At 37.6% G+C, this 17,762-nt stretch overlaps 1 protein-coding gene across 2 annotated transcripts in view; it reads right to left on the minus strand.

The window, feature by feature from the left end:
- The window catches only part of sema3fa (sema domain, immunoglobulin domain (Ig), short basic domain, secreted, (semaphorin) 3Fa), a 56,088-nt gene extending 45,480 nt beyond the window's left edge, over positions 1 to 10,608 (minus strand). For both annotated transcript variants that reach the window (XM_032549609.1, XM_032549608.1), the window contains exons 1-2: positions 10,287 to 10,608; positions 8,457 to 8,605 (exon numbers count right to left, since the gene is read on the minus strand). In XM_032549609.1, coding sequence (XP_032405500.1) covers positions 8,457 to 8,568 — 112 coding nt within the window. In that variant the 5' untranslated portion in view covers positions 8,569 to 8,605; positions 10,287 to 10,608. The remainder of the gene's footprint in view (positions 1 to 8,456; positions 8,606 to 10,286) is intronic.
- Between the last annotated feature and the right edge of the window lie 7,154 nt (positions 10,609 to 17,762).

Below are 17,762 nucleotides of genomic sequence, written 5' to 3' on the forward strand. Positions count from 1 at the left end.
AAACTCAATTGTTTCAGTAAATTTATTTTCACAATTGTCTTGACTAAGCCAAGTCTTGGGTGCCGTGCTACAGGATTTCCTGCAACAGACAAGACAGCAGACATCTGGGGAAATAAGCGCAAGGCAGTGATTGCATCCCACCTCCTCTCTGCGGAGGGGATCATTTGAACCTGATTCAGTTTGTGAGGAGTGACAGGTAGAGGCTGCTATGGAAACCAAATCGAAGCAGTGTCACAGATAGCAGTTTTTTTTTTTGGTTTTTAAGAAGCTCTGCAAGCATGCGAGCACCCACACTCGCACACGTAGAGACACACAGGCATCAACAAATAACTCAGACATAGCCACATGGACCTGAAATGAATATTAAAACATTCCTCTCTGTCACTTTAAATCTGTACCAAACCACCTCTGTGTAAAATCCATTATAATCCTGAAACCTGTTTTCTCCCACATCCTCCTTCACCCGAGGTTTATGACAAGTCTGTATAAAAGCTGTACTCCTTAATGAACAAAACCACACCTCTACAATCACTGCTTCTGAAAGAAAATTCAAGGGTGAAGAAGAAAACAATCATAAACATCAGAAAGCTTCTTCCTAAAAATGAGAGAACGAGAAGAAAAGTCTGATGTGCCACAGTGGCTCGCATCTATTTATATCCCGTCTGCCACATTTCCATCTAAAAAAGTGGCAACAGCAGAGACCAGGAGACACAAACATACCAGCAGGCACATACAGTCACCAACACACTCATACAAATCGTGATGTGCTCCAGCTAAGGGTTGTCCCTCTTAATGCAGCGGACAGAACCTAAGACTGAGGATTTTATTTATTGAATATGCTGCAGCAGTGGAAACTAGTACAGCCCTTACAAAGTGTTTCAGTGCTAAAATTTAAATAGGACTGCATGTAAACAAACATCACCTGAAGTAATTAGATATATCTTGTATGTCTAATATATAATAAATATATTAGATATAAGAGTCATTTTTTTAGAATAGGTATGCACTATGGGTCAATGGAGATTTGTTCTTTCCTGCTTTGTGCTGCAAAATACAGCTCTGGAAAAAATTAAGAGACTACTTTAAATGATCAGTTTCTCTGACTTTTTATAAGTAAATTTTTGAGTAAAATGAACTTTGTTCTTTTATTCTATGAACTACTGACAACATGTCCCCAAAATCCCAGGCAAAAATTTTGTATTTATTTGCAGAAAATGAGAAATGGTTAAAATAATAAAAACGATGCAGTGCTTTTAGACCTCAAATAATGCAAAGAAAGCAAGTTCATATTCATTTAGAAACAGCAACACCTAATGTTTTAACTCAGGAAGAGTTCAGAAATCAACATTTGGTGGAATAACCAGGAGGTGTTCATTGGGGTTCAGTGCAGTGGGCTCTTCATTTTTTCCAGAGCTGTATATCATTTCAGCATGGACAACACCTGAGGATAGAGTTTAAGGTAACTTGGCCTAAAATACTATAGCATTGCATTTTTTACAGATTTAAGTGGTCTAAGATGCACTGAAAAGCCTATTTGCATGTCAATTGATTTATTAATTCATATATATCCAACATGATAATTTAAATGTCTATACTCAAATTGAAATGAGTGAGAAATATGGTGGCTATTATAAACCTTTTCAATATTTGTCTTTAAACTTGTCACACTGAAAAACAACAAACAAGAAAATAAACACCTCATCACACTACTTAATGTACCTGATATCTTGTTTAATTTATTTATAAACAATTAGTCTGCTAAAGTAGGCTATTTGCTAACTTGTTTTTTTACAGCACTATTTATGTTTTAAGGGGTTCTGACTTCCTGAAGTTGCAGATGTTTCTTAAAAAGAATACAGGTGAATTTTAAAATTGTTTTTATCATATTTTTTTGTGGTAAATAAAACAGAAGCCCATATTGCTTACGTCTAGTGCCAACGTTAGCTTGCATATAAACAGGAACAAGTGGAGATTCAGTCGTAGTTGCGTTATTTTTTCATCTGATTTACTGAACTTGCCAAAGCAGAACAATCCCAGTAGAAAGCCAGAAATAGAGCAGCCTCCTTCTGTGATCTTGCTCTTTCCACAATGAGATTGTTGAATACCAAGAGGGAATTTCTGACACCGCCTTCAAAAGATCACTAGAAAAGGTCAAGAGAGATCAGAGCGCTGTGTTTTCTTTGTTTTGTTTTATGACTGCGGTTTAACTTTTACTTGCTGCTTGATTTAAGCAGAAGAAGAGCAGAAGTTGATTTATGGGTGAGATTTGCACACATTTTAATCATGCAAAATTGCTGATTTATTCTGAGACATAAAACATAACCTTTACAAGGTACACAGTGATGCAAGGATAGAACACAGTCAAGAAACCTTTACGTCTACCAAGGTATAGTTAAAAGGAAAACATTTGAAGGCAAAAGTGAAAAAATAACCAAAAAAAAAAAAAAACGCTCCAAACCAGATGGCCTCTCCTGTTGGGAGCTGTAAAAGTTAAAGAGCATACGGAGAAGGTACATAAAAAGGCATAAATGAAAACAAAGATATTCATGGGAGAGAAAATGTCGAAGATAAGGAAAGGGACAGAAAGGGGAGTAAAAAAAACTGGAAAAATTTAAATACTGTTTTATCACAACTAAACCCATGTCTGCTATAGTAATCAAGCAACTATTACCAACCATATAACCTAATGTAGCTTGAGACACCTTCTCTGCTTATTTTGCATGAGTTAATCAAATTAAACATGCTCCTGCCCTCAGATTGGTAGCCCAGTGTGAGCTTCCTCCTTCAACTGTGGCCACTTAAAAATCCATGCTCCTTCTCTTTTTGTTGTGCATGTGGTAAAACAGTGTCCCTGCTGTGGGCAGCACACTGGGTGCTCTCCTCCTTAAGCTCACACTGCCAGCTTCTCATCAAGAGGCAGGAAGAGAGGGTAAGCATGGCGTAAAAGCAGAGGAGGATGACGAGGGAGAGGAGGGAAGGGAAGGAAGGTAAAAAAAAAAAGAGAAGACAGGAGGGCCACTATATTTAGCAGTGGAGCTGTCACCTTCTGTTTGGCTCTCCTGAATAATCAGAGTTTGACACAACGCATCCTGTGGAGCAGAGGTTGCTGGGATACACCAACCTTTCTCCACCAGCATCGCCTCCTGAGGAAGAAACTAATTAAGTATTGTAATAATTGCTGGGGGCTCGCGTGCTACAGCTACCAAACGTTCTTTTGTAGAAGCTTTCCTCATGGCAATGCCAGGTTAATGCATCATAGCAAGAAGAAATACACAAATCATTGTGAACAGAATTTTGACAAAAGTCTTTCAAATATGCAATATACAAATTTATGCAGATTAATGACAGTGAGAGGCTCTGAAAAATCTACTATCCATTTTATGGCTGGATTTGATCATTTTGAATTTAAAGTTTCCTGGTCAACAGAAGGACCTGAAAGATGATGAATGTTAACTAGACAAACTTCGTTCCATGAAAAACAAGAAAGTTTGCTATTTTTTTTTAAACATGTTTTTGCTTGGGTCATTTCTTTCCAAACGTTCAAAATATTTACAGTCAATTTCTGTCTTAGCATTATACATGCATGTAGAAATCAAAACAAAATAACTCTAAACCTTTCCTGATGATACATATCACCCAGAGTCAATCATGGGGTCTGATGAATAAATAATCTGGTCTGCAACAGGTTTGTGACGTTGGACTGATTTGTATAGCTGTTGGATCACTTTGAATCATCATTATAAGATTAAAACAATGATAATAGAGATGTCAGAAAAACATCCCTGCAACAATAAATTCAACAAACTATCTGCAGCAGCAATTCATTAAAGGATATCAGCTGTGTTAGATGCATCGAGAAATCATCTGGGGAATCAGATGACTTTCACCCTGACTGGCACGGTTTGCTGATCAGTCGATCAAAAACTCAAAACTATGATACTTTTCTGATGAGTGAACCCACCATATACTCAAGTGTTACCAGTCTATAACAATCCTCAATGTAGAAATTGTCACTGAAGGAAAATTAGTCAAATATAGCTATTTTCATAATCACTTATGTGTTTAAATTAAAGTCAGAGGCAGATTCGTATTTTTGAATTTATGGTTGTTTTATACTTCATCTCTTCTGATACATATTTATATGTTACGCTCTATTTGTATCAGCTGGACAAATATTTAGGAGAATTTAGATGAATTGACCCAGAGGACAGGTAACATGAAGGCTAAATGTATTAAACTGCTTTTTTTCTCCTTTTGAGCTTTAAACTTCAGTCTGTCATGGAACAGGTTGGATGCTGAAATATTGGGAGACTTTTGAAAATCTCCCTGTTAAGGTAAAGTTTTACTTAAAGATTATTTTGAATGCTAAAGATAATTCAGAATAAGCACTACTGGCAAGGTCAACGCTGAAAAGATGAAGATTGGATCTCTAGTCTTGACATCAGTAATGTCTAAGCTGAATCTAAGTAGACAAAGGTGCATGCTTTCATACCCCTTTAACTATTGGGGGATACAGCTCACGCATGACAGGCATGATTAATGTTTTCCCTTTGCCAGAGGAGCCCAATAAATGACAACAGAACAGGGCCACCTACGTAGAGGAATGTCACGCCGACTTAACATGTGGAAACTAAAAGTCTCTCACAAATCTGCCAGTGGGATATAATCTGCAGAAGCACCCCATTGTTGGAAAGTTAAAAACAGCAAGTTCAAACTCAGTGGCAGCAGCTTATCATTCAGAGAATGAGAAGATGAAGGACATGTCACCATTTCTGATCCTCGCCCTGAGAACTGTCAGGAAAGATGAGCACTAAAGCGAAGGCTTTGTTCAGGCGTGACAACCATCAACTCATTACGTGTCAGAGAAAGACTGTCCAAAGGAGACGGGGGACTACAAAGGACGAACAAACCTAAAGACCATCTGTGAAAATTAGTTCTATTACAGGACTGCCTGGGTTTATCTTCCTTCTGCAGGCTTTCTTCCCACAGCTAACCTTGTGCCCAGGTGTTCTGCTGCGGACTACAAAGAGGCCAAAGAAAAACAGAGTTAAACACTTTCAAATGTGCCTGAGGATTGCCCTAACAAGCTATTACTGGATAATATAGTGCCATTCTCCCACAGTTTGAGAGCAGTTAACCTCGGGTATGACTGGCTTCTGTTGGAAGGGTCAAAACCTCGCTGAGCCCTGTGCACTAAAATAGCAGGTGATTATAGTCCTTGTTTAAAAGTAACTATAGGAGTTCCCAGCAGATGACACAAGCCAGTCTAGTTCAGTCTTTATGAGACAGAAGAGCTACATACTTGCACACATTTTAGCCTTTTTGTCCTGTTTATTAAATAAAATCTTGTGCTAAATCCTCAGTTACTCCTTTCAATTAATTCCTAATGAAGATGATGCAAAAATTAAAAGGTGTGCCGCCTGGATTTAGTTTCTCAGCTCTGTTTTTAAGGAATCATGCATGATGATTTGCTTCAAATGCACATTCCTTTCGTCTTATATTATGTATTTTCACAAAGCTCTTAATGCAAACAGTATCATAGTAACATACTTCAAACTACTCATTTTCATTCAGAAATTGAATGTCAACATGTGAAATGTTCATTTTAAGCTGTAAATGATTGAAATAAACAAATAAATAAATAAACTTGCCTGACACTAAATTTTTGTGCTTTTAGAAGTGATATTATTAATTTTTTTTTGTAACAGTATTCATACCTCTCTTCACAGCAGCTGTAAGCTTCAGAACATTTTGTAATACTTTTCCGAGATGGACCTATACTAGATAGTGCACACCTGTTAAGTTGGTTGGAAAAATATGCCTACTTCTCAAAATTTTAACAAAAAAGGACATTATGGCATATATACTGTATATATGCTTTCAAGTCAATACTTTCCTGAATCACTGGTTTTCAATATAACACAGCTGCAAATCTTTTGGGGTATTTCTTTACAAGGTTTATAAATCTATTTCTCTGGAAAATATCTCAGATTCAATCAAATTCAAATTGGATTAGTAGTGTTTAACCATTTGCATTTAGGTTTTTACTTTAACTGGGCCATTTGAACATTCTAATAATCTATGAACTAAACAATTGGATTTTTTGTTTAGGGTTATGTTGTGTTACCATTCTCAATTTTTTGTGACATTTAACCGGTTTTCTTCCTAGATTGTTTTGTATTTAGATCTGACCACTTTCCCATCAATTCTGAAGAGTTTCCTGTTCATACAGAAGAAAAGCAACCCAGAAGCTTGATGAACTGTAAAGAGATTTTAGTTCACTGACTCAATGATTGTCAGTCTAAACTCAGTCTGCAATGCACACTGTTATTAACCATTAGGGAAAATATTGTCAGCTTTCCAGAGTGATTTGTGTGTCTGCAACCATAATCAGATTTATGTCCCATAGCAGAAAGAGTAAAGGAAAAAGTCAAGTTGTTCACTACACACATTCAAATCAGCTGCAAGGAAAATAGTTCAAAAGACAGGATATATAAAGCAGCTTTGGTTCTGTAGAGATAATTTCCTTCATTTAATCAAAAAAATCATGTTTTCCTTTCAAAACGAGGAACTAATTTCTTTCATTTCAATGATAGAGATGTTGGATTTATAAACCGTAGCCTATCAGCATCAAAGGAAAAAAGCCAACATCAACTCTAGCAAACATGGTGAAAAAGTGCTGTTATATCACAGTGATGCTTTTATATAATTTGTCAGTTGTTTTTTTTTTTTATCATGCATATTAATGCACATCTCAGATGCAGCCTAATGCGAGTGTGAAATAAAGAGTGGGTTTTTAAGCATTGTCCTTAAACAAAAATGCTCTACTTGTGTCTTTTTTCCTCTTAAAAGCCATGTTTAGCTCCATCTATGGTTCATTGTGAGTGGCTCTGACAGAGAGCAAATATCAGAAAGGCAAATACAAACTGCGGATGCAGAATAAGAAAAAAAAAGTTGAATGGCAGCCAAATGCAGCAAAATCCTCCCCACCAGTTTCCTAAAATGTAAATAATCAGAGGAAAAGAGACCTTTATGGATAAAGATGTGAGGCTGGGTCATGTGCAGAAAATTCAGCAATCCTAATGCCTTAACCTTCTGCATTTCCTTACTCTGATATTGGATAGAAATTCAAATGCTTATTGGAAATTTAATTGTTTACATTTTCATGAGGCACTTATCACAAGAGATAACTGCAGTACATTGTCATTATGAAGCCTAAAGCCAAGTGCTTTGTTAAGTACACAAGCACATAAAAAATTAATAAAGCATTCCTCGTGGAGCAGTGCAAAAATCCATACAATTAGCGGATCACACAGATTAGATGCATTATTAGTCTCAAGCCACTTGAAGTTGCTCCGTCGTGCATAAACTAACCTCCAAAACTAATTAAAAACAAGCAAACAAATTTAAGATAGTGGAAAATAAATAGACATTTTCCAGCAAAGTAAAAGTGAGACTATTAACAAGTGAAACACTCGCTGAGAGAAAAAGATTGAACTCAAAGGTTAAATAAAGCAAAAGGGGGAATTGAAGGGCATTAATAGAGTACAGGCCTCCATCAAGACCAATGCACCATGTTGTAATTTTGAGAGAATCTGTAACAAAAGTTAATGTGTTTTCCCTTTGGCCATGCTCCACCTCTCGACCTACTTCTATGGACTTAAGTGCTGCCCTTGTTTGGTATCATATATACAGACAAACAAGCGTTATGAATCAATAATTCTGTACTAACCAATGTAAATAATACAAACTATGTGAGACAATCCAGGATTTTTCACCTATGTTCATCTGGAATGAGGTTTGGTTTTCAAAGCTTCAAAGCTGCAGTTCATTCAGTGTTCCTCAATTTTCTCACATGAAAGCTGTCTGGCTAACAGTACTCAAGAGTGGTGATCTCATAAAAGGAGACAGATCCGAACTCAGCAATATTAAAGTTGTCAGCAGAGACAGGTACAATAAAACCTCGAGGACAGTCTTGGACACCACTTTGACAACGCAGCAGAAACAGCTCTGCTGGGACCTATTTTAGCCGGACAATTCAACACACAGGCTCTCACGCTGGCACTGACCGACATTCATAACATGCTGGATGTGCACCCAGAGTACGTGCACAGCCAAGTGTTAAATTTGACTTGATTTCAGAAACCAGCCGAGGTCACACAAAGGCTTGTTTGGGGGGGACTAATAACAGCCGTGCAATTTGATGAAGACAAATTCTGTGGCCCTGAATAGTTCGGACAATCAGCGGCACATCTCATTATTCTCACTCGCTTCTCTCACACAATCAAACCCCAGTTAAGCTCTGGCTGAACAAGAGCCAGGGTTACAAACCCTGAATCTTGCGGTTGCCAGCAGTTAACCCATTCCAGATAGAGACCAAAATGGAGAGAAGGTGTTGCACCAGGTCTGCAGATTAAACACAAAAAGAAAGGTCACAGTGTTTTCAAGTGCCTTACCTTTAAAGGACAGGAAGATTCTGGGAGCAGACAGAGGATCATTGGAAGGTGGCAGCCCGCCCGCTGACACAGCCAGGAGGGCCAGCAGCCAGGACAGTTTGTCCCACAACATTGTCCCTCTATTTGTTAACAGAGGAGAAGTCCCGTAGCTGTGAGAGACAATACCAAGCGTCAAAAATTCACAGATCCCTTTAAATTCAAAAAGCAATATATATGTATATATAAAATACATAAAAATCCCCTCCTTACTAAACTGACTGTACTTATCTTGTCATGCGAATTGCCATGAAGTAAAAGAAAAGTAATCTGTCAGTTGCGCACCTGAACAAGAGTCCTGTTGCTTATTTGAATCCCCAATCTGACATCTGTGCATTTTGTACACTGTTAAAATAATTAGCACTGCACAGCAGGTGGCAGATGACACAGAAGTCAGATTCAGATTCAAAACTTAAGGGTTATTTCTGATTATTTTCAATATCCATACATTTATATGTAAGTTCTTACAGTTGGAGAAGTGGCCACCTATTCTGTTATATATGAGTAGAAGGTGTTTGCTCAGTGCTTTACACATTCAAGAACTGCCCTTGCTCATTATGAACTTTTTTGTGTTGAAGTGAAGGAAATAAGGCCTCAGGGTTAAACTCTTTCATCTGAGTGCTGATCTAATGAGCAACTCAACATGCATGATTGGCTGACTTTTTGTATCACCAAGCCATGCAACTTAAATCATGGTTTGTGAATCTTTTTTGCAAAGAAAATCTGCACTTTTGTTTTTTTAATCACAAGCTTCTCTTTTCTGTCAAATTTTCTGTAGCTTTTTTTAATGACTAATCCAGCTGGTGTTTGCCCCTGCACTTATTAAAATCGGCAAGACTGAACTTTTTTGACTAAAGCTACATAACGTGTTTGCTACAAACTGAATAGCAACGAATTTGAGGAGATATTGCAACGTTTCCCCGATAGCAGGGCTGAAAAGAGTTGCTGCCCCTTAAGCCTGGCGCGCACTGGCTGCGCTCACAGATTAAATCACAAAGCGCATCAGCATGCTGTCATCCGCAACAAAGAGAGCTGGAGATAATATCCTCATAAATGGGTTCTGAGGACTATCCAAGAAATTAGAATGTGGACGGATTTGCAAAAAAAAAAAAGAGAGCGAAAGAAACAAAGAAAACGTGCATAAAAATGCATGATGGTCTAGGTCTGGAAACAAAACAGTGATAGCAAGGAGATGGGCGGGGGGGGGTTCGATGTAATCATCCATGTATGCCACTGATCTCCTTGTAAACGTGGATCAGAGTTTGAGGTCAGATTGTCAGTCAGGGTTTAAGATCAAGTTCCACGCTGAGCCACAGAAGGCAGAGCTCCAAAGGAAAGCCGTTAACCAAAATAAAGCCTGACTGCATGGGCTCCGAGTTAGGAGGACATGATCCACATGCCTTTTAAAAGCAGAATATGGCATTTACATGAAATCCAAATTATTGTCTGGAGACTGGATGTGTGCTTGAAATCTGAGAATGCACATGCAGCAGAAACTTTAAATGTCCACCAAAACGCACAGAGACACGGACAATGACGCGCGGCTTTTGCGCCTTGCGTGATTTTCAATAGTGTTTCATTTAAAAAAGCGACCTCCCACGCGTTTAGGGAGGCGCACCAAAAATACAAAGCTTAAGTATTTCAATAAATGACCAAATAATCTTGCATATATATCCATTTTCACTCAGAAAGCAACTATTTCCCCACCTCATTCTTCAAGCGCATATGTCACAAGTGAACTTATAGTTTTAGGTATCATTTTTCATAAAAATCACTTCCTTAATAATCACCTACCTTCTAGATGCTCCCAGATTTTGCACTACGGCTGGTCACCATTTAAAACCATCCACTCAGGTTGCTCCGTCCGCTGGCGTATCAATCGCAGATCCTGCACGATTATCCCAGAGCCAAACAAAGCTTGGATTTAAATTACCTTCACGGAACCCCTTAAACTTGAAGTGAGCACTTTACTGCAACAGAAGATTCCGTGGGTTTTTTACTTCTACCCATGAAGAGGTGAACGAAAAAAGAGAAGAGTTTTGCTTGGACACAATCGTCGGTGCGGAGATTCAACCCGTGCGCAGCGACGCTCAAGTCTGGAGTGGAAGGAAGCGGATTTCTGCAGGTGGATAGGCTGAGGTCTCCGCGGTTGTGGACACACCCAAGAGGGAGGGAACCTACCTTAGCAGCCCTCCCTAAAATCTCACAAAATCATACATCTTTATCCGACACCACCCTTCAACTTTTCAGATTTATTGTCTCGTTTCAGAACGTTAACTTTATTTTTTTATTCGTTTAATTGGAACATTTTTGCATGATTTGCAAGACAGTACAGCTTATTCTGCAGGCCTCGTCTAGTTTTTCCGCGTGTATTTATTGTTCCCACGAAGGATCAAACCACATTTTCCATATATTCAAACTACATTTTAATAATAAAGAGTGGGAACACTGCTGCATTTCGTCTTGAGCCAAAAGTCATTCAGTTTGTTTCAAAATGAAAAATCAAGTCCAAAATGTTGAAAGTAGATATTGAAATAAGAGAGGTAGCTTCATTTATTTTTATAACCATGGAAATATATTTTGATCACAAATATTCTGTGCCTCACAAAAATATAAATTTTCCTTTCTATTGATTTTTCATCTTGTCAACAAGAAATGTGTGGGATTTCTGTGATTAGACTACTCAAAGTGGCACATATTTATAGAAGGAATACAATACATGGTTTTCAAAACGGTACAAATAAAATCTAAAAAGCCCAGCAGAAATGTATATTCAGGTCCATTAAGGTAACACCACATTTTGCTGCAGTTTCAATTGCAAGTCTGTTGGGTAAATTTCTACCAGCTATCTTTACAAGAGACTGAACTTATGTGGATTCTCCTTTGCAAAGCTTAAGCTCAGTCCAATTGAGTGGTGAAAAATAGTCAATATTTTTCAGAGATTCTCCGTTACATTTAGATCCAGGCTTTAACTGGGACATTTTAATGAAGGGATAGATTTTGATCTAAATCCTTCATTTCTTGATCTGGCTGTATGTTTTGGCTCATTGTCCTTCTGGAAGGTGGACCTTCACCTCAGTTTGAGTTTTTTTGGCAGCTTCCAAACTGTTTTCTTCCAATATTAACCTGCATTGAACTATGACAAGCAGCAGCTCCTTTGTTCCTGCTGATAAAAAAACATCCCAACAGCATAATGCAGTCACCACCGTGTTTCTTCACATAGCTGTGTATTCAGAGTAACTTTTACTCTCTTGTTATTTCTCTGATGCACACAGCATTTTGCAAGTAGACAAAAAGTTTAATTTTGGTCCTACCTGCTAACAGATGTTTGCTATAATCAGGGTTTATTATGACCTTCTTTTCACAGGTTTTATTCTTGCAGACTGTGTACATCTCTACATGTTCTCCAGATTTACCTTGTGTCTTTCGGCTGCTTCAAAGCACTTCTCTGCTCTGTCAGTTAAGTGCATTACATGAAAGATTGAACAATACCTTTAGATATTTTTTTTCTTTGAGCTTCTCCGCAACTTTATTACTGTGGATGCCTGGAAGAGTAGCTACTGTTACGGCAATGGCTAATGGGAATCCAAATAAACAAACAAACAAACAAACTTTATTACTGATGTTTCTGGCTTTTCAATTTGTCGTCATGAATGAAAAAACCACGTGCAGCGACGCTCAAGTCTGAAGCAGCAAGGCTGTTAGTCTGGACTAATTTGTTTGAAAGATTTATCGAGGGAGATGAGAGTGAAGGGGACTGAAAACTAATACAGGCCACACTTTTCAGATTTTTTTTTACTTGTTACATATTTTGAATCCTAATTGTGTTGTTTTATCACATACATTTCCAATAAAACACATGAAAGTGAAGGGTTGTAATGTGGCAGAATTTGTAACAAAATAGAAAAAAATAATAATGAATAGGGGATGAATGTAACACTTTTTGCCTCTGCTTATGTAACTCCTACTTTAAAAAGATGATTAACACACATTTGAATAAAACAATCTGAGTTCAGTTCTCTAATTTCAGTAACTCTCATCCACACATCCCAAAATGATTAACAGCAGAATGAGGAGAACATATAGACAGATTTGTGTGTGTTGTGTCTGAACTCTGAGACATGAACTCTCCAGATATGTGACTGATGACTTTTAGAGAAACCACAGGAGGCTTGTCTTACACGACCACCGGAGAATCACAATCAGACCCAGGTCATTTCACAGCTTTAATTAACCACTGATTGCCAGCTGCTGATTTATATTTAGCGCAGCCAAGCAGCACCAGGTTGCGTGTCAAATCAAAGCAGAACAATAGTTCATTTCTGCTTGTTTTTGGCAATATCTTGATTCTGAAAATCCTTTGATGTGTGACTAATGGATGAATCATTTACTTTATTTTGACTCAGGCAAGGAGAAAGAGAAACAAAGGGCTGAATATTCACAAAAGAGCCGGTCAGGGGAAAAAATGGCCAGATGCAGATAAGGCAGATTTCCACCAACACCTCAGTGACCTACCAGAGGATCGCCAGCTCCTGCCTCAGAGAGGCATCAGATATTCATGGGCAAATGAAGCTTTAAATCGTTTAATCTCACTTGATCTACCCAGCCGATCACACAGGCTTATTTCGCTTCTTATCCAGACAGCATACAACGCAGCTGACACCCGACATTCATACTTATTGTTCTATAAAGCATAGATACAGTAGCTTAGGTTGCATGTACTGTTGAAGACGTTAGAGTTACCCTACAGTCGTGTGATTTCAAACAGGAATTTCCAAGATGAAAAGAAAAGACAATTATATAAAAATATATTTTGATTCTTTGCACACCTTTTATTATATCAGGGGATAATGGCTACTAGACTATTTCTAGAGAAAAATTAAAAAAAAAATCATTGGAATGAGAAACACAGATGTCTGTTTTTGTAACAGCTCATTACAAAAAGCCCCCTTGGGCATCTTTATGTAAAGTAAAGACTACATCTTTTGTAGGATGTTTTAGTTTTCCATATTTTCAGGAAATTCTTGGAAATATTATATTATCCTGTGTAAAAGATGCTGTACAGGTTGGATCCTTTTGACTTATGGAGGATTGAATTTTTCTGAATATGAGAAACAACTAACATACCTTCACACACAAGACAGACGTTTGTAATGTCTGAGTTTCTTTGAACTTAAAAGACAAGTGTCTGAGTCCAAGTTAAACAAAGCAAAAAACCCAAACAAAAACAAATCTAGAGTCATACATAAAGGTGTGCAATCCTTGAAAGGGGTTTGTGCTAATAAATATTTTCCATGAATAACTCACCTTCCAGAAATCCTTCACACTTCAGCAGCTGAAATGACCTGGAATTAAAATGTGGGTGGGCCAGATGAGTTTTATCGTCACTGCTAACCGGCTCTTTCTCTTCTTTTTTGTCCCACTCCTCGTCTCTCTTTTTGTCATGCAGCTAACAGCTGCATGTTGTTTCCTATATTTCTTTTTAATCAACAATATTATTCCCATCTTCAGCCCTCTGGTGGCCTCGCCATCTGTCACTTGCGTGAGACAAGAGGAAAGCAATTATTGAATCCTGGCTTTGAGGAGCTGCCTGCTTTCACAAAAGTCCCTCCGTGCTTTCCAGATTTTCCTCTGGCTCTCTGCAGCAACTATCTGAGCAGTGAAAAGTGAAAAATGACGACGAAATCAAAGATTACAGCTGGCTACCAGAAAAATCAGTCCCTGGGACTCTGTAAAAACAGTGGTTGAGTCCTTCTGTTTTTCAAAAGAAGAACTGGTGTTATATTTAAAAATTATTCTTAGATGACGTCTGCGATATTTTCCAGACATCATTGAAAATGAAAAGATTCTCCTCCGAGTAAAGCTGTCACGATACAGTGTAAAAACCATAAACTCTAATGTGTTTCATATTTGAGAATAATTCAGAAGAGGGGAAAAAATAAAACGGGTTTCAATTTATGAAATGTATAATGAAAGCTAACTGCTTTCATCATTCAGATAACTTGTAGATAAAGCAGTGTGTAACTTAATATTAGACAATAATAATAATATAACACTAAAGAACAAAGAGACAAGTCAGAGATAAACGTGTGAAGAGATTTGAAGCAGGCTTAGAGTATCAACCAGCATCCTAAACCTTCGACAATTCCCTGAGCACCATCACTGAAAGAAAATCAACAATTCACATCGACAAACCTGCCAAGGTCATCCTCATCATCTGACAGAACAAGCAAGGAAAACATTCATCAGAGTAACTCAGGAGCTAAAGCTCAGGTGGGGCAATGAACTATTAATCATAAACTTTAGAAATCTGGTCTTTTTTAGAGGAGTTTCAAGGAAAAGGCTGTTGTTAAACGAAACGTCTCAGAAGTCCTATTTGCAGTTTTTAACTATCATGTAGGAGACACAGCAAACATGTGGAAGAAGATCCTCTGGTCAGATAAAACTAAAGTTGAATTGTTTGGCCTACATGTACTAGACTAATATTTAGCATCTCCAAGGAAGAAAGAATGAACAAAAGTCTTGCAGGTTTCATTTCAGAGGAAGGCTGTTCTGAAAAGTAGTTTTTTAGATATATATTTTTCTTCCACTTCTCAATTCATCATTACTTTAGCTTTGTCTATTGAATAAAATCCACAAACAATAGATTAGAAATTTTTGGTTGCAAGGTGACACAATATAAAAAAGTTCTGTTGGTTTGAACATGTTTTCAAGGTACTGCCTGAGATTGACTCTCAGCTGAACATGTTTATTTAAAAATGTAATTTTCTTTTTCTAGAGACTTGTAATAACACTGCATAAATAATTAAAATGCCAGCAATAGTTGTCTGTCGGTATTGTAAGGCATCATCAATATAAAAACAGGGAAAAGAAAATCATTTACAGAATTGTCAAATATACAGAAACAACAAATTGAATGAACTGCACATGAGCAGAGGTCATTATATAATAGGATTGTCATCACATTTAATACCGTTTAACCTCCAACCTTTTACCACCAATGGCTTAATCACTCACATAAAGTAATTATTAACATGCTGTGACGAGCTCAATCCCCGTCTCCTGGCTTGCCCCTCATGTTCGGGAAGCAATTAACAGCTGTTCATTACCAGTGAGGTGAGGAATCAAGTGCAATCCGCTGTGCACATCTGGAAGTCTGCACCTACCTAAACGAAACGGGCAGATGTGAGTGTGCACGCATTCTTACACACAAATTGACCACAGACACGCAGACGAGGAAGCTGCGACACGGTGGCCCTCCACACACTTGGAGGGACACATCACTTGTGTTGAATTTAATGAGGGAACATGTACTCATTTCTCTAACCTCACCAGGAGAGCTGTTACCTTTTGGTGCGATAAGATATTAAAAATTCACACTGTTTCTGCTGTGCTTTGACTAGTACTGCAGCTTGCTCATTAGCATTTAAATGGGAAAAAGATAACTCTGCACTTCGTAGACTCGTATCTCCATCACAAAGCTGCCAGACAGAGGAAAAAAATGAATTAGAGGATTAAAACTTGTCTGTTTTAGACAACTACAGCTGGAAACAGCTACCTCACATCTGACAACTAAGTTTGTTCAGCTGTGCCATTCATAGAATTGGCATGGAAGTAGGTTATCTGATAATGAGGTGATTTGTTGGAGAAAAAAACCTCAACTTGTGTTTAAAATGTACAAATTAATGAGGCATGAGTCAGTTATAAATTATTAACAAAGTTAAAGTTGTAAAACTTCTCAAATTGTTCAGTTGTTTTGTTTTCATGTTTCGAAGCCCCTTCACATTGTTGTTTCAATGATGTCACAAAATGTACCCATGACCCATCTTTGAAGGGAAAAAAAACAATTTTAACTATGGCGACATGTGCTGCAACACTTGAGAAAGAAAGAATTGTAAGCAGTTACTGAGAGAAAAGTTCATAAAGAAAAATATCCACAGACTAGACCATCCTAGATGTCCAGGAAAAACGATCATCCAAACTATGAGCTCTTATGGATGCCAAAGCACAAAAGAATCATATTACATCAATGTTCTGTTTTAAGTGAAGTTCATGACTAGTTTGAATCCAGCCAGGTAAGAAGTAAGGCAACAGCTGACTCAAAGGAAAATATGACTGCTAGTTTAACAGGTGTCTATTGTATATTTCTACCATGAGTTATAAAAATTTAAATAATGCTTAATAATGTATTATATCAGAACTGCAATATTCCACAGAACTCAGCATTATGACTGATTGTTTCATCTCAGTTTTGTTTTCTCTCTTACTGTGTATGTTGTTGAGTTGACTCTTGTAGTGAAGCACTTTGTGACATTTATCTGCAAAATCTTTCTCTTTACTTATTATATGAAAATGTGTAGAAAGTAGAATTTCTGGTTATTTAATTAGCGGGGAAAGAAATGTTAGGAAACATGCAAAACAAAAACCCTGCTTGCAAACCTTAAGTGAGGTTTTCAGAGAAACTGTTGATATTTCTTATTAATACAGTATTACACATTTTGTGTTTGCTGTACAAATATTTGTCTGTTATTCCATTAAGTGCATTCATGTCCTCAGGAGAGAGATTCATCCTGCGGTTTTATATTCCCATTTAAAACCACAGTTTGTGAATCAAGCAATAAAAATAACTTGGACATTTGCTATTTTTGTTGGCCGGCCCAGACACTGACCGTGTTGACTTTAACACACTGTATTGTTGAAACAGTCTCACAAGTGGATCTAGATTCTTACACAATGTTGTAAATTTCATTCTTGCTTTACTTTTCTCTCTTTTTCTTTAGTTATGCTCACATGACAAGACTTTTCAGCTGTTCATAATAAAACAAAAATCAAACCCCGCTCTGCATTCTCCAGATCTCAGCGTGTTTAGCTGATTGTCATTTTTCTGCCTGTATTTGTTCCTCCTTCTTTTGTCACAGAGGCTAACTATGACTCAGCTGGGGCTTTGAGGAGCTAAAAATGGTGCAGCTGCCTTTTGTAAATGATAAAAGTTTGTCTCATTGTATCTGGCTCACATGAATTCTGCCTGGGAACAAGAGGAGGAGGGCAGCTGTGGTGGGATGATTTGGTATGAATTAAAGCTTTTTCCTAACAGGCTCCACGGGGTCTGATCCCGTCCGCTGCTTTCCCGCTGGATTATCTCCACAACTGGAGTATAGAGTGCATCATGTTATTTTAGCTCTTATTCTCTCCTGTCTTTTCTACCTCATGCATAAAATGTAGGGTATTATATTTAGCAAGATTTTATGTGTAATAGCACTACAGCCATAA

Source organism: Xiphophorus hellerii, chromosome 20, assembly GCF_003331165.1.
Source record: "Xiphophorus hellerii strain 12219 chromosome 20, Xiphophorus_hellerii-4.1, whole genome shotgun sequence".
Taxonomy (NCBI): domain Eukaryota; kingdom Metazoa; phylum Chordata; class Actinopteri; order Cyprinodontiformes; family Poeciliidae; genus Xiphophorus; species Xiphophorus hellerii.